We start from the raw sequence: 27,231 nt of genomic DNA, 5'->3' as shown, positions 1-27,231 counted from the left end.
GTATATTATAAACATTACTGCCGTGGAGTATAACAGCAAAGATGCGACATCGTATTTCTTACATCATCACACGTCTTCAGTGACGCATTTGTAGATGGTTACCAGTAGTAGATCGACGACGGCGGCTTCAGAAGGCGAATGAAGTCAACATAAGCGTCGTCGTTGCCATTGAGGAAGAGGGCGTTGTGGAAGAAGCTGGTACGGCGCAACGGTCAAGATGGATCGCGTCAAGCATTTTGTTAAGGAGAAAGGTAAGTGTATTTTTAGCCTTTCTAAACGAACAAAAAAGAGAAAATGATAATTACAAGTAAGTTACGATAGTCGAACAACAAATAGTCGGCGTATCAATGTATTCGATTAAGTACCGACACTGGTTAAGTGACAGGTGGCTCTCTGACCCTTGATAGCAGTCAGTCATTCTTCCTAAAATATATTGCCATGGATTTTAGCTTCAGTGCTAGTGAAATTATGGGACTGTACTTTGAATAATAGCTATATTTTAAGTTTATATCCATTTACTCACTCGATGTGTGTGTATGTATTTGTGTATTTAACTGGAACTTGTTTTCACGTAGACCTAGTGAGCAACACGTGCATCTGCACGGGGCGGCAAAATCTGTCATAACTATCTATATATTAAAACGCTAGGTTTATATGTTTGCCTCCAAAAAACAAGTTTATATGTTTGTCTACAATCTTTTCGACAATGAGATCTCGAAAACCACAAGTGCTAGAAACGTGCCATTCTCACTGATCAGTTCCAAAGTGTGTGTAGATTGTCCAGTTCTAATTGAATATTAAAAAAAAAAAAACATGGCCGTTGTTTCTTTATTCTAGTTTTAGGGGTACACTGGAAGTGTTGAAATTTAAAAAAAACATCATATTCTACGGCTTATACATTCCAATACCACATAATTGTATACGGGAGTAGTATATCTCTCAGGCGTTTTTTTCCATAGTCAAATGATAATGAAAAACGAAAGATAACCATTTCTCCAGATTAATCTTTATTGTTTGGAGTGTTTTGCCCAATGAACACCATATATCACCGACATTATAATTAACTGTGTGTGTGTGTGTAATGTGCTTGCTTATTACATACTGTATACAAGAAGAAAGAAAACACTGATCATACATGAATTAGAAACTCCAACCGGAAGTAGGCTCAAATCTTGCAAACGGTGTGAGATATTGAAAAAAAATCTCCCCTTTATGGTACCCCTTGCCGATTTTTATCAAAACGTCTTTCACTTCTGTCTGTAAAGGGACATGTACATATGTCGTGAAGAATGACAAGGAGACCCATGCTCATATGTGAATGATGCGCTATGTAGAAAGCGCAGGTTCACCTAGTCTATATATTAAAATGCTTGGTTTGTATGTTTGTCCCCAATCCTCTCGACAATGAAATATCGAAAACCACAAGTGCTAGAAACGTGTCGTTTCCGCTGGTTGATTCCAAATTTTGTGTAGGTTGTCCAGTTCTCATTCAAATTTTCAAAAACTGTGTCGTTATTGCTCTATTCAACATTTTAGGGGCCGTTTTGAACCCATAAAATTAACATTATCGCGGGCAAAAACTACGGTGTTAGGCAATTAGTATATTAGTTACGGATGGCGGGTTGACGGACATTGCAGGCACTTTGCTTAAATCTGAATGGCAAAACCTATTGCATGCTGGCAACTTCAAAGGCCTCAAGAGACGTAATGAGGCGTACTAGGATGGATATGGATTTATTAGAAAAAAAAATGCTACAAACTCACTCCAACATCTATACATAGCAATTCACTTCCTTTGTGAGTCTCCTATCCTTTACTTGTGTGAGTAAGGAGACATGCACAGTTGGAAGGAGATTCATGGTCATAATAGAAGGATGCACTGAGTAGACATTGCAGGTTCAGCTAGTATTATTTAAAATAAATATTTATTGTTGGAAACAGACTTCATAATGATGGTAGTTAAATTTACTAAGCTGACCTTCTATTTGAATACTACATTTATACATCACGTTTAGGCCGCATTAGTTTAAGGTCATGTTGACAGTGCTAAAGCAAATGATCAAACAAACACCAACATGAATTGCTTGATTGTTGTCAAATACAAGAACTCAATTCTCTAACATTAGCGAACACTTGTTCCGTTTACTTACTTATATCACAGTTTTGATATGAAAACTAGACTTGTGTTTGTCACAAAGAAGTTCCTGATAATTTAACGTGGAAACATTTTTTTAAAAAAAGAAAGTTAACAGGTGTAAAAGAAAAATCAGGAAAAAAGATAAAAGAGCTATTGCACTGGAATTGCAAACTGATATATTGAGATTGAACCTCAATATTGGATTCTATAAAAAGGATTACGATCTTTCCTCTGCAGATGAATTTGCTTTATCTTTCATTAACATAATAGATTATTATTTTAAAAAACAGACACAACAAGGTTGTATTTGTAGTTGTTTAGGCCTTTCTGAGTGCGAGTGCACTTTCCCTCCGCTTCGTTGTTCACGATGGGCTAGCATACTTAAAATCGTGGCTTTTAAGATTTGTTCTTTCTAGAGAAAGGGGGCGCCAAATGATGCCATTGCACAGGGCGACAAATTGCCAAGGGCTGGTCCTACGTCGACCTACAGCTTAACGTGTTATCCGAACCACATGAGCTCCTGTTGAGAATCGAGCAATTAAGGTTAGTTTAAAGGGACAGGTTTCGCCGCTAGATGTTACTACAGTCTTCCTATCTCTCTCATGTATTTTTTACCTTTCACGAAAATTCACGATTTCTCTTATAAATTTCAACCTAGGGACTTCACATTTTTTAAAGAAGGAACTTCATAATCTATCCAAGGGAACAATCCGTGCCGATTTTTTATTTAGCATTTTCTTTATTGTTGAAATGGCTTGAATGTTAAAAGGGATATCCAAATCTTTAACAATGTAACTGTTTCAACAATGAAGAAAATTCTAAATAAAAAATCGGCACGGATTGTTCCCTTGGATAGATTATGAAGTTCCTTCTCTAAAGATTTGAAGTCTCTAGGTTGAAATTTATAAGAGAAATTGTAAATTTTCGTGAAAGGTAAAAAATACATGTAAGAGATACGAAGACTGTAGTGACATCTAGCGGTAATACTTGTCCCTTTACACCAACCTTAATGCGGAAAATGCATAAAAAATTAATCTTATTGTTATATGTAGGTTTAAGCCAGCTTTAACACAATAATATAAAGACTTTGTCTAGCAAGTGTAGATTTAGTAGAATATTACAATGTCAGCCTTTTTAAAAAGTATTGAGTCTTCGGAGATCAAAATTGAAAATACCTTTCTTGTGGTTTGAAAATAATCTCATGAAACCACATATATAGGGGAAACTGTTGTACCATGGAACACTTTTTGCGTTTTCCAAGATATAATCTTACCAACAGTTATTTCTGCAATTCTATTGCAGCGCATTTAAACTTGGATGTTTTCTGAATGAAATCGTGTCATTATTTAAGTTTTTATTTCCGTTCTTCGATATGTTTTTACGCTTTCAAAAATTCCAAAGAAAGTATTCCATGGTACAAATACTCATGTACCTTGGAACACAGCCTCGTGTACCTTGAAACATCCCTATTTCTAATATGGTAATTCACAGAAATAAAGTCACAAATAATTATTCTAAGATTTATTTTGTATATCCAGATTTGTTGTTCTTGATATACAGAAGCGCGTGAAAGATAAGAATGGAAATTTTAATACTTACTCTAATCAGGCTTTTACCTTCATATTGAACCTAATATTAATCGTTAACCTTAACCTAAGATTAACCTTATTTATTTATTGAAAAATTCGTAAGCTTAGCAATAACTAAAGTATGAAAAGGACACTATAACAATATTCTATGTGTTAGTCTATTCTTAAAATCCTTTAAAAAAAACAAAGAATAAAGGCTCTAAAACAGTTACAAAATTGATCATATGTTGAGCATACTATTTTCTAATTCTTTGCACGTAAAGGAGACAGGACTATCAGAAGATAACATATGGAATTACTAAATTATGAAATATTGATTTATTCGGGGAAACGGTCTCGGCCTGCGTGATCTATTACTTATGTACCTCAATGTTGCTCAATTATACGAACCAAATCCACTTGAAACCACAATTGTTCAGACATTCTACTGGAGCCTATTGGCCGAACGGGTGGTGGCAGTTCCACTATAATATCAGATGCATTCACTTCAGACTGTCCTGCCAACTCTTCATAAAATTTATTTGCAGTACCTTCAATATGATTAAATAACTTGATTTTAAATTCGTTGTGATTAGATTCAACTGAACAAATCTTTCCTGCATAAAATTCAATGCTTCGGTGCACCAACACATAGTCATCCGGATTGACATTATGACTTCAATGCTTTCGTCTAATTCAACTTCTGTGTTCATCAGTTCTGCAAGCATAACATCACTATCATAATTTTCATACAGGCTTATGTTCTCAGATTCTTCATCAGATGTTTCGAAACTAATTTTTCTATTGGATTTGTTCTTTCCTTTCCTTTGCTGTTCTTGCTTCTTATTTCCTTTCTGTATGGCTCTGTGCTCTTTCTTATCTTTCAATTCTTGCTTTGCAAGGTGTTTCTTACTACTCTACTTCTACCTGTGACAGTCTTTCTTCGACATTTTGTACTTTACGGAGTTTGTGCTTTCTGGTTTGAATGTATTTCCTCTTTAAAGACTGATGTAGAAGGCGAAACTTGCACGAGTTGCACAATTGTTTCGTTTTGTTCATGCAACAGAGTGTTGTCCTTTTCACATATATCATTTAGATGACAATCCGGCCGATGGTCTGTTAGTGATAAGTGACAGATAAGTGCGTTTCATGGTTATCGATGTGGCCATTGGCCACATTTGTTATATATGTAGTTAATCTCTCCCCTCCGTCCTCACATTTCACACTATACTCAAATGTTTCTTCCTCTGACTGTCTAAAATATTTCAGATGTCGGGATAAAATAGCTAAAGACACTTGGCAAACTTTGCAAACTTCACGAATGGAAATACGCTTCCCAGGCTCGGAAATGACTGCTTTAATTGTGTTCTTGATTGAATTTGGGTTAATGGCAAGCCTTTTCTTTTCTATCTTGCCTCTTGCCATTTCGATTCCTGCAACGATAATAAAAGAATGTTCAGAAAATACACTTGACAACGAGATCATGTACCTTGGAACATGTTCCAAGGTACAAGATGTTTTTCTGTTTCATGGTACAAGAGGCTGTAGACAATTACTAAAATGCCGCAATAATGATAACGCTACATTCAGCGTAGAAAAACAAGTTACAGAAATGCTCACCTAATCCACCTGAACTAATAGATTATTACAGATTAAACAAACAACAAACAGTAATGGCACTAAAAAACAATATTTCAATTTCTAAATAGTTCGTTTTATCCCTGAAAAAAAGTTTTTCGCTTTCATAAATCGCATATGCTTCTGAGCACAACGAAAGCCATGTTGGGACTGTCTGACAATGTCAAAGCATCATATAGTTCATTGAATCACCACAAGATAGTATAGCAACTCAGAAACATGCGAGTGTTCCAAGGTACACTATGCTCAATGTACAACGGTTTCCCCTATACTAACATTATTCGATGACTGTCTGACATTTTCACGGTAACAACATAATACTATCGTCACACAACTGTGGTCCCTAGTCAAATAAAAGGTACGGAACACCGCACTAAATTTTCTCGCTCGAATTTCTCGAGCTAAATCCAACGTTATACAGCAGTTATCGGTAAAACACTTATTAGTGAAACACAAACAAAATTTTAAGGCATTTCAGAAGGAAACTTGTAGCGAAGAAACGCTACCCCTAAAAGTAAACTACCCCTTGTGGATATTTTCATTAGGAATGCGCACGAGACAAGATTTGAGGCTGTCTCGTCTCGAAAATGTACTGTAAAATTAATGTCTCGACTCGAAAAAATGTATTCTTCTCTATTGGAAGAGCTGTGTCTCGACTCGAATTTTGTCAGGAAAAATTCTGTCTCGACTCGTCTCGTGTGCATCCCTAATTTTCATAATACAAATGTACTTAGTATTATAAGTTATTAGTGAAATGCTTATTTATGGAACATGAAGAAAATTGTCTGAGTCGTTTCAGAAAAAAATCACCCGAGAAACACCCTAAGATTAAACTACCTTTTATATTTTTTTTCCTTTTAGGAGAAACGACTTATGCCATAATGTCGAGTTCTTAATGAAATGTATATTTATGAAATACTAGCAGCGTTCACCCCGCTTCGCTGCGGTCACCCCGGAACGCAATAAACTTTGTTACTTAGATAATTTTTACTTTTTCGCTTTCAAGTGATATGATAAAAACCATAGAAGATTGCAGTAAATCTTAACATTATATCGCCTGTCATTTATGTTAACCCGCCCCGCTTCGCTGCGGTCATCCCGGAAGTTTTCGCTTTCAAGTGATATGATAAAAACCATAGTAGATTGCAGTAAATGTTAACATTATATCGCCTGTCATTTATGTTAACCCGCCGAGTGACACGGTCATGCGGGTTGCATATAAATACGTTTATTTTTACCTATGATGAACTAACAAAGGATTTGTACGTTATGGACACTTGAATGGTCAATTATCTCAAGACACTGGTAATTAAAAATTAAAGTGATATGATAAAAACCATCTAGGGTCCAAATCCTAATAACCCCCCAAAAATAAAAGAAATTGGTTCAGCCGTATTAGCGTGATGAGGGAACAAAGGATTTGTGCGTTCTCTTTTATATATATAGATGAGCAAAAATTTATGAGTTGATTTAGAGAAAATCCCATGAAAAAAAATCGCCAAGAGTAAACTACATCTTGTCTCTTGTCAGAATAAAGGAATTAATTCATATGATCAGGTTAGTAGTGACATATTTATTTATGAAGTATGAACAGAATTGCCTGTCATTTATTTTAGAAAATCGTCCAAGAAAAGCACCCCCAAAGTAAACTATCCTTGTGTATATTTTCAGGACAAATGAGTTATGCCATATTGTGAAGTTACCAATATTGTATACATAAAGGGGTGGGCCTTTTTCATGCGATTTTCTTGAGAACGAATCAAGCTATTTTGTTCATATTTTATAGATAAACATACCACTTCCACTTATTTATGACTGTCTCCAACGAACTGACACAGCTCGACAGTTGAAACTGACACATTATTTCTCCGGTAGATGGCAATATATGTCATGAATAGCTTATTTCCAATGGCACAATGTTTCTGACAATGGCAGAGGTAGAAATAACCCTTTTACTACCACTTTGGTTTCAATAGCGATCACTAAAGATCAGAAACGGTAATAGATAGCGAGAAGATTATTAAATAGTTTTTAGATATGAACTCAGCATTCCAGGAATGAGTTCTATTTATGTTGTTACTCCTCTATTAAAACCACTAACGGTAAAAATCCATTAAAACTTGAGGTCTCAGTAAATAAAATGAAATCTATAATTTTACGTCCCACGATTATGCCCTGTAAGCTAAAAGAAGTTAATGACTGGTGAAAATAAATGAATATGAAATAAATTGGTAATATAAGGATGTTAGAGGAAAGGGAAAACCCAAGAAAACCCGAGGATACGATGTTGTTTACCACAAACTGACATAGCCTGGGATAGAGCCAGGGACACTCTGCACCAGAAGTGAACACTCTGCCACCAAGCTCCTCTCCCCTTGTGGTTTCAGTATTTATCCGTGTAGAACAAAACAGTAATAGATAACGAGAAATGATTTTCTAATACGGATTCAGTGTTTCAAGAGCAAGTTCTCTCTCCGACCTACTGAAATCGAAAGGTAAAAATTTACAACTTCAATTCTCAAAATTAATTAACCACTCTTCGCTCTCTACCACTGTTTTTGCTCAATGCGAATTATATTGAAACGAGAAATTCTAAGTTTGCAGCACTCGTTTTGATTTTACTAGAGGGTTAAGGATGGACATGGAACCTATTTTTGGATCGCTGAATTGATGATAGGAACAGTTAGTGGTGTCACATGCACACCACGTGAAAAAGTTTGATTATATTGAAAATAACTCGATGGTATGCAGCCAACCATACATTTAGTTACAGTTGGGTTGCATAATACAGAAGGACAATAAATAAATAAATAAATAAATAAATAAATAAATAAATAAAAAATAGGACTTATGTATAAGAATGAATGTTTGTTTGTTTGTTTGTATGTATGTATGTATGGTATACAAACACACACCGCTAGCTTTGCGTACTTCGTACTAACTGTATCTAAAAGACCAAAGTCTGGAAGAGACCGTAGGTATTTGGATTTTTTTGATTAGTATCTTAAAGGGAGGAGGGGTTGAAAGGGAAGAAATGGTTAAAAAATTATGCCATAAAACACTATCTTACGAGCTCCTTATGTTCGGGAGATAAAGCTTTGTATGTATAATCATCCTTAAAAAAATAAGTTGAGGTATACATAAAACTTACAATCGAAAAAAAATACTGCAGGGGTAAGATACCCTCAACACCTCTACGGAGTTAAAAGAGGAACATGTCAAAATAATTGAAAATGGCCTATATTGGTGTCAAATCCATAGCTTTCGAAGTCGCTGAGATGAATAGTAGTACTCTCGATGTCGTTGAAGTCTGAGTTCATCCCATCAACATGAGGAGTGAGAAGTGCTGATAGATAAAAATGTCAAAAGTGGCTAAGTCGAATCCATAGTTTCCGGGGTTGCTGAGATCGTTGGTTACAGCCCAAATGACATTAAAACGCAAGTGTAGTCAAGAACGTGCATATCTGTTTTCCTGTGAATCGAGAGGAGCAACGACAAAAATGTTGCTTGTCTTCATTTATTAGATACCTTTCTCTAACATTCAATTTTGGGGTAAGGCCGTAAATCTTGCAACGTAAATTTAACTCATTTTCCAACGTCACAAAACAGTGAAAATTTTACACACCGACAGATGTTGGATGACAATATAATATTCTATTTTTACTTTCATATATAAAGGGTGTTAATGATATATACCGACAAACTGTAAAAGGTGATTCGTCACACCAAAATAAGAGAGAAGCTCATAAGGAATATGTGGGTAAAATGCATAGTTTCAGAGCTACAGCTGTTTAAAATCTTGGAAAAGCTTAATTTCAACACACGCTATTGCGAATTCGAGAAATCGTAGAGTGGCAGTCCGTATCAGCGTAAAGCAAGTCATATATGAATCGTCCAGTTCTTAAACGGTTCTTGTCCATTTATATGAAATCTTAGAAAACCGAGAAAAATTGTAGGATCGATGCATTTTGTAGAACTGGAAATATTTGAGGATGTTCGGGTTTTTCACATGAACACACCGAAGTATTCCCAGTTCTACGAAACATGCAGATCCTACATTTTATATAAAGTTTTCTGTGATTTTCTGGAAATGGACGACTCATATGCATAATCAAAAAAATGCATATTTCATCAACGTGCAATGGGCGAGTACGGTATTTCCTACAAGTTATACGGGAGGGTTCTGATAAAGATTGAGCCTTACCAAGAAAAAAAAAATGAGCTAGGAAGCTGAAATTAACAGAGTATAGAGGGCAGGATCTGTATAGACTATGTTGCAAAATGCAATGTTCTATGATATTAACATCCTTTTCTTTTTCATTTAAAGAAGTGAACATAGCTGCGCCTACAGCAAGCTTCAGTTGAGAGGAGAATAGTACCGCCTTGAAGTTTACCTTCTTCCAAGGGAAAATGTGACTCATACAAATGAAACAAACTTTGAGAGGACCGTGGGCCGTCATATACAACTCAATTTATTAAACGCTGGGTGGCAAACTTTAGAACTTGTCATTTTGATGTTGAAGTTGCGAAACCCAGTGGCCTGTTTTTGTGTCTGTTCCGGAAAATGTGCAAGCCATCCAAGACATGATAATGGAAGATCGTAGAGTATCATCCAAAATGATTGCTACATGTTTGGGCATATCAAGTAAAAGAGTTGGTACCATCATTCCTAATGATATAGATATGATGAAAGTTGCCGCAGAGTGGATTCCGAAACATCTGACGAAGGACCAAACGCTTGAAAGAGTGAGAACTTCGCGGACAGTTTTGGAACATTTCGCAAGAAGTTTTTTTTTTTTTTTTTATTTTTTTATTTTTTTTTTTTTTTTAGAAACTCGTAACTGGTGATGAGACGTGGATCTATTGTTATGATCCCGAGACAAAAGAACAGTCTAAGGAATGGAGGCACAGTAATTCTCCCCGGCCAAAGAAGTGCCGTGTGCAGAGGTCTGCACAGAAACAAATGACAACAATCTTTTGGGATAAGGACGGAGTTCTCCTGGTGGACTATCTTCCAGTGGGTGCAACGATTAATGCATCATATTACTGTGGTCTCTTGATGAAGTTGCACGAAAACATCAAGGACAAACGTCGTGCTAAGATCTCCAAAGGTGTTCTGGTTTCGCAAGACAATGCCTCTTCACACACGACATCTGAAACACAGGACACATTAGCCACCCTAGGCTTTCAACTGTGCTTCATTCCGATTATTCGCCTGACCTAACTCCATCTGATTATCATATATTCCCGAATCTCAAAAAAAAATAGAAAAAAGAAAAAGAAAAGAAAAGAAAAATCTCAAAAGCCGCCATTTTCAGAGCGTTCAAGTGGCAACTGATGCCACAGATGAGTGGTTACAGCAGCAGACAAAAGACTTCTATTTACAAGGACTTAAAAACTTGCAGGACAGATGACGCAAATGCATTGACCTACCAGGGGAATAAGTGGAGTGTGGGAGTCTCAGCTTTCTAGCTCATTTTTTTTCTTGGTAAGGCTTAATCTTTATCAGTCGCCCTCGTATTTCCCAGACATGCTCTAAACAGAATTTTCAGATATGCTTTGATATTAAAGCGGTTCTAAAGATGGTAAAATTTAAGCCTTTATAGCATTGAATACAGAAAGCTTCCGTGGGAAGTCGGAACTGATTACGGATGGGAACGGGCGAGTTTTCTTTGAAACTTTACTCGACTTGAAACATACATCTTTGAGCTCGACTCGAGAATTTGGCTCGAAAAATTTCCTTTAACTCGAATCGAATTCAGATGGACTTCCGAGTCGAGTCGAGCCAAAACGAGCTAAATTCTCTGTGTAGTTTCAAGTACTCTCTTCAAGTATCCTACATAGACAATGTAATCAACAATTATAATACTACTACTACAAGTTTATTATTATTATTATTATTATTATTATTATTATTAATAATAATAATAATAATAATAATAATAATAATAATAATAATAATAATAATAATAATAATAATATAACGCCGTGTATAACCATGAAAGATAGGCGGTTTGTATCTAAATACTAAATACTAGTTGCCTACCAATCTCGATCATCGAGAAGTCTTTATGAGGCAAAGACATCGTCGACGAGGTTCTGGTGTTTGAGTTCCGGAGGAGCAAGTATTCGGGCTCGAGCGAAAAATTGTTAAAAGTTATAGTGCGCCCAACAAACGTGTTCAAAACTGCTCGGCCCGGTTTTATGGTTGTCTGTGTAAGTTTCTCCACCAAAATCTATTTCCTTAAATATAGATTAAAATTGGAATGAAATGTGAAACAACATTCAAAAACAGTCAAACAATATCCTAATTTCATAATGAGATCCTTTCTTTAAAATACTTTGCACATAGAAGTAAACATTTTACAAAATTGAGGACAGGTTTAGCAAGATCTAGCAGCAAGCGCCATTTTGTGTTCTCATCACAAAACAAATCAAGTTTTCCTTTTATTTGTTACTTTGCCGATATCAGGATACATAAGCAAAGAAATCAGTATATTGTGTTGTAGCTCAAACATAACCCTATTAGGTCTAGTTCAAACTTAAAATTTCTCTGTTGGCAAATTTTATTGTTACACAAATATATATAGTGTAGTTTTGAAGTCATGATAAATATATGTTTGGCTTACGTTTTTCTGCATTGTAACAAAATGTATTATTTATTGCTGACAAATTTATTTAGTAATCCTTTGAAACAGTGTACGTAATCTTCACAATTTAGAAAACAAGAAGAAACAAAACAGTAAGAATGTAACAATTTTTTATGTTATATTATTTTAGTGAGTATCCATAGAATACTATCCTGATAGCTTCAGTATTTTAAAACAGTTACACCAATATCGTATGTAGATTTTTCTTTTTCGAAAATGTTGGCTAAAACCAAAACGACAATAAGCCTAGTTTTATTATAACGTTATGTATTACATATCGAATGGCCCCACATAGGGTAATTCCTAACGTTCTTGTGTTTGGTGCAAGTGATTCCGTGTTCGATTCCCAATGGAGACACCCTGACGGAAGGTGTAAATGCTTTCGCAGACCAGCCATCGCAAGTAAGATTTTCTTGGGTCTTCCTCATTCACACCAGGAAAATGCCGGGATGGTACCTAATATACAGGTCCTAGGCCGCTTCCTTCCTTCAATTTTCTCGAATAGTATGGTCATCGAGGGACGTCATCCCTCATGTGGGCTAAAATGGCCATAGATCCCGAATGCCAAAAAGTCTTAATACATTATCATAATCCTATTACACGTCGGATGGGGGTAACCAAGGAAATGGCAAACTCTACAGGCCTTCATAAATACACTTCTGAATAATTCCGATCATTCTCCCCACGCATCTGAAAATTTCCTCACCAGAAAAATTTTTCTGAAAGAAACCTCCCTTAGTATTGTTAATCGATATTAGAAAAATATATTAATTTTCAACAAACTTAAAAAGTTCGTTACTGAATTCTTTATATATATATATATATATATATATATATATATATATATATATATATATATATATATATATATATATATATATATATATATATATATATATATATATGTCGACTAAAAGCAGGGAATTCATGTTACTATTCGGTTCAAAATCTCTTGTCGTCGCGAATTCTGTCGAGGAATTTGAAGCTTAAAATATATAAAACGATAATCATGTCTGTTGTTTTGTATGGCTGCGAAACATGGTCACTTACTCTGAGGGAAGAACATAGACTGAAAGTATTTGAGAACAAGATCCTGAGACGAATATTCGGACCCAATAGGAATGGGAATGGGGAATGGCGGAAACTTCATAACGAGGAACTACATAATTTATACGGTTTACCCAACATTGTTAGGGTCGTCAAATCTAGGATGCTTAGGTGGGCGGGTCATTTAGCTAGAATGGAAGAAAGTAGAAAGGCTTTCAAAGACTTGACAGGAAGACCAATCGGAAAACGACCATTAGGAAGACCTAGACGCAGATGGGAGGACAATATTAAGATGGATCTCGCAGAGATTGGAATACAAAGTAGAAACTGGATGCAGTTAGCTAAGGATAGAAGTCAGTGGAGAGCTTTTGTGAACGCGGCATTGAACCTCCGGGTTCCATAGGCCATAGAGTTATATATATATATATATATATATATATATATATATATATATATATATATATATATATATGGGTGTATGTGTATGTGTGTCTGTATGTATGTTATTTGCGATTTTTTTTAAATTTTGAACCCTCCATTCCCTAGAGCATCAAGAACTACCTGAGAAAGTGATGGATTTCTTTCTCTTTTTTTTTCGTCACTTGCCGTTCCCAAGAGATTGGCCAAAAAGTGGCCGATTTTCGGAGATTTAAGAAGCCACATCTCGGGAACCGTAAATCATAGAAACATGGCGCCTTATGCAGAGTCGTTCTGATGATCGATTAGTGTCATACTAAAGTGTTCTACTAACATATGTTTCCTGCAGTAGTTATGCTTTTAGTATGACGCTAATCATACTTCAAAACGACTCTGCATAAGGCTGATGATATTTTGCGAATTTTTATGAGAAAGAGAAGTGATGTGGATAAAAAGATTTACTTTTACATGTAGGAAAAATCACAGTTATACTTCCCGCTTCATCTCTCCATTCTTTTTAAGTTCTTTCTGGGAATGCTCTGGGAGCATTTTCAATTGGTATCCATTACTATCATATCAACCCTCTGCGTTTCTTACTCTTTCTCTTCTACACTTCCAAATTACTTTATGCAGAAGTCTTATACAACGGCTTATAGAACGCTTTATCCATTCGTCTGTCTGTTTGTCTATTGACAGGTATCAGAACAAAAAACGATAAGAGATATCGAGATACGGTTTATTGCAATCGATTCGTTGTCCTAAGGACAGGTCCCACCTTCTCCGATAACTCTCTATTCAAACCGGAAGTGATTCAAATTAGTCATTTCCGGTTTCAACGTTTATCACCATAGATCATAACCGGTATCAAACAGCGAGAAGCGTTTTTTCGAACGATTCAGCGTCTCAACGCAACGTGCTATGATTATTTCGAACACTCTACCAAAACGGGAAGTGGTTCAAATTTAGTACTACTTCCGGTTTCAATGCTGGTTTCAACAGAACAGAAATAGTAAAATGTATCGAGATGCGGTTTTCTTCAATTGATTCAGCGTCCCAAGAATAGGTTCATGTTCTCCATTGACCTTCTATTAAAACAGGAAGTAGATCAAATGAGCCATTTCCGGTTTCAATGTTTATCGCCATAGGTGATAAACGGTAGTAAACAGCGAGAAGAGTTTTTGCAAACGATTCCGCGTCTCAAGCCAACGTACCATAACTATCCCAAATACTGTACCCAAAGTAGAAATTAAAATTTACTACTACTTCTAGTTTTAACACTGATTTTCATAGAACAAACATGGTAAGAGATATCGAGATGCGATATTTTGCAATTGACCAATTGATCCAGTGTCCCAAAATTAGATTCCGCCTCCTCTATTAACCCTCTTTTCAAACCGGAAGTGGTTAAAGAAATCTATTTCCGGTTTCAACATTTATCACCATAGAATAAAATTGTATTAGATAGCTAGAAGCGGTTTTTGTACAAGCGATTTAAGATGTCAAGAGACAATACCATTACACAGAAAATACTTTATCCAAGCCGGAAATTAAATACTACTTCCGGTCTCAATACTGCTTTCCACAGAGCAAGAACGGTCAAAGATATTGAGATGCGATTTTATGCAATTGATTTAGCGTCCCAAGAACATGCTTTGCCTTCTTTATCAACCTTCTATTCAAACCGGAAGTGGTTCGTATTACCCATTTTCGGTTTCAATACTTACAGTCATGAAAAAAATGGTAATATATAGCGACAAGCTGTTTTCTGCAATCAATTCAGAGTGTCAAGAGAACGTAACATTGCAACCCGCAACAGTCTACCAAAACCGGAAGTGTTTGAAAATTACTAGCACTTCTGGTTTCAATACTGCTAACCATAGAGCAAACACGTTAAAAGATATCGAGACGTAGTATTTTTGGGATTTATTCAGCTTCCTAAAGGTAGGTGCTATGTCCTCCCTTAACGCTGTGTTGAATCCAGAAGTAGTTCAAATCAACGATTTCCGGTTTCAACCTTTACCACCATAAAATATAAACAGCAAAGCATAGCAAGTAATGGTTTTGTGATATGGATTCAGTATCCGAGGTACAGGTTTTATCTTTGAGTTTATTCTTCTATTGCATCCAATAGTTATAGATACGTTACTTGAAGTTTCAGTACTGAATTCACATAGTTTGAAAGTCTACCGAAGTTTCACACTGTGAAACGAAACTCGCTTTTTTTTTTTTTTTTTTTTTTGTTACGATTATTTGACATAAGTTACTTTTGTCTAGGAACCGAAAACCAAAGATGTTACAAAATAGAGGATCTGCCTATACAACAAAATCATGAAGCCACATGTCAAAGTTTCGCCATTCCCACTCCGCAGGTTCCGCTCATTACAATCGCATTGTTTTGAGCCAATAATCATGGCGGGAACGAGAGTAGCCAATCAGACGTGCCGATGCTTGGTTGTTTTTTTGGTTTCATTGAGTTAATAGGAAGAAGACACATATGAGCAGATCCTCTATTTTATAACATCCTTGCTGAAAACGGTGTAAACAATAAATTTGAAAAGTCCATTATTTGCTAACGTCCTTTATAAACTCTTGGTTTTCAGATGGAAATGTTTTAAGTAGTCTGCAACCCGTCGCAGTATAAGGTTACACAGGTTGCCTATCGTGGCAGGATTTGAATGCTTTCTTGAACTTTACTAGAATAAAAACCGGGAACCTCTTTTTTAATCACTGTGGCAGACTTGTATTTCATTGGGCGTAATAAAGCTCTATGAACCAACAATTGGCACATATCCGTCTGTTTTCTTTTTTTTTTCCGTAGGTGTGTTATATGCCAATAAACCGGTTGCAATGCTCTGGATAGTTTTTAACTTGCATATACTATTTTCTCGTTCTCAGGATATTCTATATGAAGTTTTCACTTTTCATACTTCATTTTATTTATTTATTTTTAAAAAAAAAAAAATATATCACTAGGTCACTACACATTCTGCATGATCTATATAACTCATGCGACTTTAACCAAACGTGTCATGAAGGACACCTGACTTATTTAGTATACACATGTTATATATTGCTCTTGCAGGCCTTTGATTTTACGGAGTTTAACGGAGAAATTAAATGTCGACTCAAAACAGGAAATTCATGTTATTATTCAGTTCAAAATATTTTGTCGTCGCGATTTCTGTCGAAGAATTTGAGGCTTAAAATATAAAACGATAGTCATATCTGTTGTGCTGAATGGTTGCAAAACATGGTCGCTTACTCTGAGGGAAGAACGCAGACCGAGAGTAGTTGAGAATAAAATCCTTAGAGGAATATTCGGACCCAAGAGGAAGGGGAATGGCGGAAACTTCATAACGAGGAAGTGCATAATTTATATTGTTTACCAAACATTGTTAAGGTCATCAAGTCTAGGAGGCGTAGATGTGCAGGCCATATAGCCAGAATGGAAGGAAGTAGGAGTTTCCAAAGTTTTAACTGGAAATCAAATCGGAAAACGACCATTGGGAAGGCCTAGGTGCAGATGGGTGGACAATATTAAGATGGATCTGACAAAAATAGGAATACAAAGTAGAAACTGGACCCAATTGGCTATAAGGACAATGGAGAGCTTTTGTGAATGCGGCATTAAAGACCTCCGGATTCCATTGGAAAATGAGTAAGTTATGGACAACCGAATCTGAGGTTCGGGCTTACAAATTTTCGACTAATAATAATAATATACTAGTTGTTATCGTGTACCTATGATATTTCCTGAACTCAATGAAGCGGATTTCTTTTTTCCTCCGCAATCGAAAAGCAATTAGCTATTCCACTTTTACAGGTTTATTTCACTATTTAAATATTTACCTAGAGTCAGGTGTGCCCCCCAGAAATTTTTGTTGGGAGGAATCCAAGCTTTGGAGACGGGGCTCTAATACTACAAGCCACTACGTCTATGTAGTATTGAACGGGTATTATTCTGCACCCGAAAAGACGATAAGTACTTGTAAAATACTTCTCCCTACACTTTCTTTTAAAAATGATAGAACTAGGTTTGTTTTTTATAACAGAAAGAGTACAGATGAAGTGCAAGATCAAATTTTTATGCTACATCAATCATTTTCCTATTAAACAAGTATAGTTTTATTGAGAATCTGTACAAATATATGTTAAATTAGAAATTTTTGGGGGTGTCAGGATCTGGTGGGCCCCCTCATGGGTACGCCCCTGCTTAGAGTATATATATATAAGATGTTCTATAAACTTGAGAAATTTTTGATCATCGAAATCGACATGCTACAGTACTGTATGCAGGATTTTCTCAAGACGATGAGATTCAAGGTTATTATTTCAAGTGTTTGTGTATACATATCTTAATATAATAAATATTTATTTTTCCATGATGTCTTGCTCAAAGGGATTATTTTTCCATAATGTTTTGCTCAAGGGGGTTATTATTCAATAATGTCTTGCTCAAGGGGGTTATTTTTCCATGATGTCTTGCTCAAGGGGGTTATTTTTCCATGATGTCTTACTCAAGGGGGTTATTTTCCATGATATCTTACTCAAGGGGGATATTTTTCCATGATGTCTTGCTCAAGGGGGTAACTTTTCCATGTCTTACTCAAGGGGGTTATTTTCCATGATGTCTTACTCAAGGGTGATATTTTTCCATGATGTCTTGTTCAAGGGGGTTACTTTTCCATATTTTGCTCAAGAGGGTTATATTTCCATAATATCTTGCACAAGGGGGTCATTTTCCATGATGTCTTACTCAAGTGGGATATTTTTCCATGATGTCTTACTCAAGGGGGTATTTTTCCATAATGTTTTACTCAAGGGTTTTTTTCCATGATGTCTTGCACAAGGGGGTTATTTTTATGGTGTTTTTCTCAGGGGGTATTTTTCCAAAATGTCTTAGTCAAGGGAGATATTTTTCCATGATGTCTTGCTTAACGGGAGTATTTTTCCATGATGTCTTGCTCAAGGGGGTTATTTTTTTCATGGTGTCTTTTTCAGGGGGTATTTTCCAAAATGACTTAGTCAAGGGAGATATTTTTCCATGATGTCTTGCTCAAGAGGGTTATTTTTTCATGATGTCTTTCTCAGGAGGGTATTTTCCATAATGTCTTAGTCAATGGAGATATTTTTCCATGATGTCTTGCTTAACGGGGGTATTTTTCCATGATGTCTTGCTCAAGGGGGTTATTTTTGCAAGATGTCTTGCTCAAGGGAGGTTAAAGCCCGGAACCCTTCCCCCTTCTGTACGTCAACAACACATTCAGGTGGAATTCGTACTTGTAACTACTATCCGTACGAGGAATAATTTATAAATAACAAATAGAGTAAACTGACCGTTGGTAAATCAATCGTAATGTACACCTATTTACCTCGCAAAGCGGAGTTCGATATACCGGATAGTCATGTAATCACTTTGTAGCCGCTTTGACAATGGTTTTGCATGTCTATCGCGTGTTGTGCCTGCAGATTATTATTATTATTATTATTATTATTATTATTATTATTATTATTATTATTATTATTATTATTATTATTATTATTTGTTTGAAACTCAAACTGTATTCACTGTAACTCAAAAGCAAATACACACACACACACACACAAAAAAAAAAGAGCCGACAAATGGTCTCTGGGTTCGAAATTAGCAACTTTGAGCCGTTTGCAATATATAAGAAATAGCAGCATTTTATATTGAATGCCACGGTGACGAAACAACATAAGTTACAGTAACATTTTTACTACAAGCTATTCTTTTGTCTAAAACGATAGAAAAAAAGAAAAAATATAAATCTGTCTGTCAGTGGCGTCAGAAGAAAACATTTTTGGGGGACTTCGACTAGAAACCTATGTTAGGTATGGTCATCTTCTCGGGGTTATACGTAGGTAATATGAGTATGAGGGTCTGCCTGTCGCCGAACTAGCACCCTATGCGGACAAGTAATGAACACAGCAGTAGAAGTAAGTGTTCTCAGTTTTCTTTTTTAAAAAAGTCACAAAAAGTTATTTCCTTGTAAAGCTTACTTCTAGAGATGTCAATTATTTTTCCTGGAAAAAAATTGACCTTTTTTCTTTTTTGTTAGTTACGCACGATTACTATCCGGTGATAGATGTGGTTGGACGAACGCATTTCTTCCCTTACTTAGCAATGACTCTTCTTATACACTTGGATCCACCCTTCGAATGATGAACCTTGTCTCCTGATTCATCTGAACACAACTGCGATCATCTTCCTGACGTCACTTCGCCCGGGAATAGGAAGCCAGTACGCAACTTGAACTGCGCAGGTAGACATAGCTGAAGAAACTGAGAGAAGTGGTAAAGATAATGAGGATGGCGTGAAGCAAATAGTAAACAAAAATATAAATACACATATATTTTTTGTTGTGGGAAAATTCCGAGGTACATCTTTGTTCAATGTGTATACTATATAGTTGAGGTTTATTATGTGTCAGGTCGTAAATTGTGCTTCATTGTTTGTGAGTATAGTTTTCGTTTATTCTGGATGATCGTTTTAAGCCTAACAGAGGAGTACTTCATGAACTTTTCTCATTGAATTTACGTTAAGTAATCCATAAATAGTGTGTCTTATGTGCTGGGAGATTCGAGCGGACGTTATTGTGCCAGGAAAGAGCATTCGAGATGTGTTACTGAAAGTATTTAGTGTTGAACACATCTGATTAAGTTTCGATGATCGGATCATGGTGCAGGTTTTTTTTTTCTTTTTTTCTCTCTATCGTTTTAGTCAAAAGAATAGCTTTTAGTGAAGATGTTACTGTGACTTATGTTGTTTTGTCACCGTGGTATTCAACATAAAAAGCTGCTATTTCTTGTGCGTGAGAGGAATTTCCTACAGAGATTTTTTTTAAGAAAAAAGAAAAAAATGCGACAATGTAGGAGTGACTTACCAACTGTTTCGTAAATTATTTACTAATGTTTAACATACAGACATTTAGATTCCTTAAAATAGAAAAATATAGAGTACGTACCTAAAAGAAGTAACTTCTTTCGAGCATTGGTGTATATATAAAAATGACGTATTGGGGAGCTAATTCGATGTCGAAAATTTACAAGAGGTACCTAACAACGTCTATATACGTTAACTACGAAGCAAATTAATTTCATCTAGTCATTACATTATTATTATTATTATTATTATTATTATTATTATTATTATTATTATTATTATTATTATTATTTTGCAATTTGCGAAATATATATAAAAAAAAGTGTTCGCAAAATGGCTAAAAAGATAAATTCTGTTATTATAATCAATAGTTTTATTTGCCCGTATATTTATTTTTATAGATACAACACACTGGCCATTTTACACTGTAGCACGTAATAAAATATTAACATAAAATTACAAATATGCAGAGGCGTCGTTTAGGGAGAGCAGCAGAAGGCAATTGCCCCCCAAGAGTTTGAGGAACATATATACTTAATCGATTGTCTACCAAGGGCGCCCATCAGGGGGAAAAGGTGGGGCGATCGCCCCTCTAAGAGGAAATCGTACTTGGAAATATCGAAGCCCAGTAGAATTTTTACATTAGTTATAGCAAAATTTGAAACTATATTTGAAACCTCGTTTACATTGGCCCCCCTTGAAAACCACAACATGGGCGCCCTTGTTGTCTGCTAATATACTATTATAAAACAACAAAGTCTTATGTTGGTGGTGCTTTTGCTCCCACCCAAGCAAAGGCTGAAATGACGCCCCTGCAAATATGTATACATAATATTCACAACTTAATTTTGCACAATGCGGATCGGTAAATTCTGTCACGAGTGAAAAAAACCAGAGGTAGAATTCTATTGAGTGAGTGGGAAGCGTGTATATGAGCGAACCTTGGATTGGGCAAGGTTATATAAACATTTGCGCTTTGGAAAAGAATGTAGAAATATTTTAAAGTTGAAGACTTGTTTCTTTGATTGTGGGTTTGACATAAATAACGATCTTTTAGGCGAGAAAATAGGAGTTTGATAGGCTAGTGCTAAAAATCACAAATATCTATGCTGACAAAAAATCTGAAAACGCATTCTTCTTTCTCTTAATTTTCGTTTATCAATTAACTAATATTAAAATCATGAAAGAAGAATTACATATTTAAAAAAAAAAAAAAAAATAAAAATTACCTACTGCAGACACGTGATGTTAATTTTACGAACTTCTATCGTCTAGTACGGAGGTCCTGCATCTCTGTAGTGTCATTTTTTATTTCACCGTCTAACCGCTAGATGTAACGATTTCATTTTGGGGGGGAGGGGAGTATATAGATATCTGTAACGTTCTTTGGAATTGTGTTAAGACGTATTTTCAAAATAAATAAATAAATAAAAATGCAAATTTTAGGCACCCTATGCTAACCTCTAATTCAATGGGATACCCATTTATTTGTGTATAGTAATGTATTTGGAATTTATTGTTTTTCGAAAATATTTTTCTAGTCGAAACCCAAAAGCACATATCCGACAGAAATTACAATTTGTCTATACAAAAGACGCATTCTAAATATAGAAAAGGCTGATTGCTAATTTAGGATGATATGTCAATGATCGAAATTGTTATAAATGTGTCGATTATTTTGATTGAGTCGTACGCATTCAGTGCTTCATCAGAAATAAAATAAATAGATAAATGTAATACTGGAATAGAAAATGTTTTACGTTTCTCGTTTCTCTCGAAGAGATTTGATGAGAAATTGTAAGAATTAATTATTAGTTAATTGGTTCCTATTATTCCAAGAAGTAGTGAGTTAGTGGTGAAGGTTGTTTCCGAATAAAGGTCGTAAGTTCGACCTCTTGTGTGTATGTTTTTAAGAATTTCGAAAGCACTTCCTTTGGAATCCTTCGACTGACCATGAGTAAGTTAGCGGGATTGTACTTAAACAATAAGAAAGAATAATTATGTTTCTTCTCGCTAAACGTCAAAATAGGGATACACTAATTACATCGCGGCGCAAACACCGTATGCGTGGGTTTTCTCGGGGTTCTCCTGTTTCCTCCCACTTTCCACTTTCTTCATTCCACCATTTCATTCATTACTCATCATCACCGTCTCCTTTAGCCTAACCGGCATAATTGTGGGACGTAAAACTCCAAGATTTCATTTCACTTTTTTTTACATCGCGGCGCCAGCACTCTTAAAGGAGGAGCGCTGTTTATGTATGTCGCAGTGATGTTCTAATATTGCTTCTTCTTATTTTATCGTTGTATAGTCATTCGTACGTATCTTATCGTCGTTTCTGATACCCAATAATATGAACACATATAAAACATATTTCAGGGGGTGGTACGGGAAGAATTTACCCCGAGCTATGTCTTCAGTTGTTTTCAACCTACGTTTACCAGTGTCTTTACTGTACTACCACATATTAAGGAATTATCTGAGATACTTCTAATATAGTTCCTTAACCTATTGTATTACTTCCACCACACGTTTATTCAAAGTTGCCCTGGGATAATCTTTTCAAATCATCACTTCATAGAACTCTACTTGATCTAGCCATAACTTCAGGCTAGTACCCAGGAGACCTAGAACTATACATGTATTTCCTCATTAAAGAGTAGAAATTCTGTATACTGCAGCTAGAGAATCCTGAGTGAATTGTTAATAAAAATGGAACTTAGAAGAAGCATTTTTTTAAAAAGTTTTTTTTTTTTCTTTTTTCTCTAGTAGAATAATTCCTTTCATGCAGCGCAACACGTATTATAAACGTATATGTGTGCTGATACATTAATAGTCCGTTTTGCTTTTATTTGCATCTATATAAATTTCGAACGTACAAGGAGTCAACAAAAGTATATACCTCCCCCTTACATGGTATTTTGACAATGGCGCAACAAAGAGAGGACCAATTTTAGTGCAGGTTTTGATAGCGTACAAGATAATTACCGGCTGAGTGGTACTCGTACTGGCCTATGACTTGTCAAAGTTATCGAAGAAAAGTGGAAGATTGAAGTATATATCTATATTTTTACTGATGTACATTTCACTTTTATTATTGTAAAGACTATTTAGTGTGTACTAATGTTCTTATTTGTATTCTAGTCTCAAAAATACTCCCAATTCGGCCCTGCGTTGTCGCGTTAACGCGACTAAAAATATAAGTGTTCTTGCCACGAATCAATACTCATATCTTCTTTAAAACTCTTCCGTATTGTACACCAGTGATGTAACTAATGTGAATATTTCTGGTCAGCTGAGCAATTAAAGTGCTTATTTTTAGTGCAAACGATCCAAATGAAGCGTGCAGATTTGTCGTAGGCAGTTCACGAGGATATAAATTAAGAAATAATGACTTCCTGTCTACAAACACAGAAATAACGGGTCTTGGACTGATGATAACGTCACTGAACTTTACGTTGCGATGTGTTGGTGGCTAACATGCGTTGAAGTAAACTGTATCAGCAACTTCGTGTTCGCTTCTCAACTAGTTTTTCGTGGCAATGAAGCTAGTACTTCTTTTATACCGAGAAAATAATATTTCATTTTAGCTTCCACTGTAAAATAGTAATATTAACGGTAATGCAAATAAAAGTGCCATTTAATTGGTAGGAACAGTGCAGAACTTAATGCTGGGGAATTCTGAAAAATATTAACAAGAAGAGTGCATTATATGCAAACAATGGTTTTAAGCAAATTATTCCCGTAAAATTTAACACGTCCAAACTTGTAGAATACACGAACGATTGGCGGTTCATTAGAATTGATGAAATCTTCAATAAATCAGATTTAGTGTTTAGATTAAGTTTCTTTCTTTCTTTCTTTTTTTTTCTTTTTTTTTTTTTTTTTTTTTTTTGTTTTTGTTTTTGTTTTTCTTTGGACCTGAAAACTTACGATTACCAGATGAACTCTCTACCGCTTTGATAGTAAACTCTCGGGAAAAATCCAACGATTTAGTTGTTACTTACCAACATATTTGGAGTATTTCATATAAACTTACCAGCTGACTTGTGTAGTAAATACCATAATACATTGTGATATTCTTGCTTACAACTCATCCTGTTTTGTGCTTGCACCTATATTAACTGAATTTCAAATGGATTATTAATGTATAAGCCTACATACTATACCGAAACTAACTAATACGCTAATGTTGTAGAAGCGATATTTTCCTTTGGCATAACATAAACCGTGATAGTAAATAGCACTCTTACTATAAAGTTTGACTTTACGTATTTTTCTGCACCACTGCTACTATATGGTACATATATGCATACTCGTTTTAGTATGGAGCTCGAACATATATTTCTACCGGGTATGGGATCGTGAACCAAGTGCACAGAAAGCTTACATATTCTACTATTTAACTACTCGAAAATCAATAATATTATATAGTCTAGTGGTTCCCAACCTTTTTGACGGGCGACACACATTATTGGACATCCACGATAACACACTTGTTTGATTTTTATTACTAATAATAATAATGGTCTAAAACTATAGATTTCTATAAAGTAGTTACTCTATGTAGTGCTGAGCACTAATGCTGCCGTTAGAAACGTTGACTGGTACAGTCTGTATCAAAATTAATTTTAACTAACTATTAAATATGACATAATTTTTAAATTATAAAATTTCGCGACACACTTTAGAGGACTGCTTAACTGTCCAGTGTGTCGTGACACATCGGTTGGGAACCACGGGTATAATCAATAACTGTGAGTCAATTATTCACTAAAATAGTGAAAGGTCCTAAGATGGATCATCGCAGCAGTGTAGGTCTATCAGTTATATTCTGTCAAAACGGATACCTACAGAACGACATTTACCGATTTTTGATTGACGTTCAGAAAAAGAAGCGTAATTTCCATACAAAAGAATGAAAATTCTACTATAGTGCTGTGCAGCTAAGAAGGTATATGGCGGCAGCGTCGGTGGTAATGGGTAAAAAGTACCGGTACTTTTAGTTTAGTACATAATGCTGTGTTATCTAAGTTACGCGTTTCGCAGGTCATTATAACTTCATGGACATTACATATGACAAGAAACCGAATCTGTTATGTTCATCAGGGAATTCTCAAGGATAAATTTTTGTCACTTTATAAAAATGAATTGACCAAAAGAAATTTAGCTTTAAGGCCCATTCACAGTCGATCAACTTATTTGAAAAATAATTGGAAAAAGGTTTTAGCACAGTGAATCCACATCTCAATGCGAGTGTACAACCACGAAATATGATAATGTTGAGTTGACGGGCTCATGATCGGAAGTTGAATGCGAATATTAAGATTAGAGTCTGATCTGTTTACAAACTCGAAATGTACGAGTACTTCACCGGAATTTTAGATTCTCTCGCAATCTTCCACATATGGATCTTCAGTGTTACCTACTTCATAAAAGATAGCTGAGTGAGCTAAGAGACCTAGAAGCCTCACAGGGCTCGTTGTTTTCTACCTTTATCACAATTTAGACAGTAACAAGGCACTAGGTTCTGGAGTCATGAAATGACTTAGGGGAGATTCTAAGTGCTATCCGAGTTATAAATGTGATAATTTTGAAGCTACATCAACGTCTTTCATTTTCCTTTTTATGAGATTGTTATCCTTAGCACTTAACAAAGGTATGGTGAAATTATGCGTTTCAAGTAATTAATCATAAATAGTCCTTGGAATGTGTAAATTATTGTTATAGAATACTAACAGTTCTTTAGGTCAGCGAATATTAAATAATTATCTGCATACATTGGCACAGGATTTACTCACGTCTTTGCTTAATTTACACTACGGATAGTGATTACCGCCAGATTAAAGTTTCTTGTGTTGATCTAGTTTCTACAATATAAATATAGAATTTCTTCTACTATTAAGTTCTATGAAATAAACTCTTGGGAGGTAAATAATAAATAAAAATCCCCTGATCTTACAAAGTCAACCAATTCGATAAATACACATAGTGATTGTTTAATTTATGATCCATTAAAAGTTTAAGCTTGAGACAGATGATGATTTTTACTACTGTTATTTTGCTCTGAAAGAAACATAAGCAATATTTAATGAGAGTAAAATGTGAAGTGTCGTTTTCGATGGTCGTTAGTGAAAAGCCGGGTTCGATACACTATAGATGAAATACATGGTTGGGATCGTATTTTAATTTGTAGATCTACGTTCCATAGAGCCTGAGAGGGACATTCAACTTCAAATCTACCGTCCAACCGTTTTCGATGGTAGCATGTGGACAATGAAGTACGTTGTGAAACACGATTTATGTATGTAATGCAAAATGGTATGAATTGGTCTACTTCGGTATTGCTACTCCCCCAGCTTTCATTCTATGAAAAATATATATTATACAAGAATAAAATATTAATGGCTACAGATAAACTCTTTAGCCTGTAGCATGTTTGCTTTCCAGTTGCTTAATTTGTGTGGAAACATGGTGCAGTACACTGTATTGGGGCTTTGGTGTATATTTCATATAGAATACCAGCTTTAACCACTATAGTGTACTATTATCACCATATAACTTTCTTGAGTTTGAATCGCTTTTAGTTTTTCGGCAGCATATTTGTAGGTAATGTTTGTAGTATAATAAAGTGTGGTAACTTTCTTTGTTCTAGTTCTTTGTTTCACTGTTGTGAGTCGTGATATCAGTTATGTTTCGTAGTAGATGTTTGATGCTCAATGAAATAGCAAGGCTTGCATGAGATTTCGTTTACGGATATCTTCTGGCATGTTTAACCTTTTCTACTTCACCATTAATACTTTATACAGACATTTATACTCGCCTGATACACATATTTTTTATCACTAATTTTGGAATGAATGTGTG

At 35.3% G+C, this 27,231-nt stretch overlaps 1 protein-coding gene across 5 annotated transcripts in view; it reads left to right on the top strand.

Annotated features, from left to right (window-relative positions):
- The first annotated feature begins 202 nt into the window (after window positions 1-202).
- The window catches only part of Sur-8 (leucine-rich repeat protein shoc-2), a 103,240-nt gene continuing 76,211 nt past the window's right edge, over window positions 203-27,231 (top strand). Inside the window, exon 1 of one of the 5 annotated variants that reach the window (XM_081761432.1) lies at window positions 203-251. In XM_081761432.1, coding sequence (XP_081617558.1) covers window positions 218-251 — 34 coding nt within the window. In that variant the 5' untranslated portion in view covers window positions 203-217. Of the gene's footprint in view, window positions 252-19,701; window positions 19,937-20,148; window positions 20,168-25,977; window positions 26,024-27,231 lie in introns of those variants that run through there. The other 4 variants (XM_081761435.1, XM_081761436.1, XM_081761437.1 and 1 more) reach the window with 4 other exon arrangements.

This window comes from Thermobia domestica, chromosome 6, assembly GCF_964235325.1.
Source record: "Thermobia domestica chromosome 6, izTheDome1.hap1.1, whole genome shotgun sequence".
Classification (NCBI taxonomy): Eukaryota; Metazoa; Arthropoda; class Insecta; order Zygentoma; family Lepismatidae; genus Thermobia; species Thermobia domestica.
This window is presented reverse-complemented; position numbering and strand designations above follow the sequence as displayed.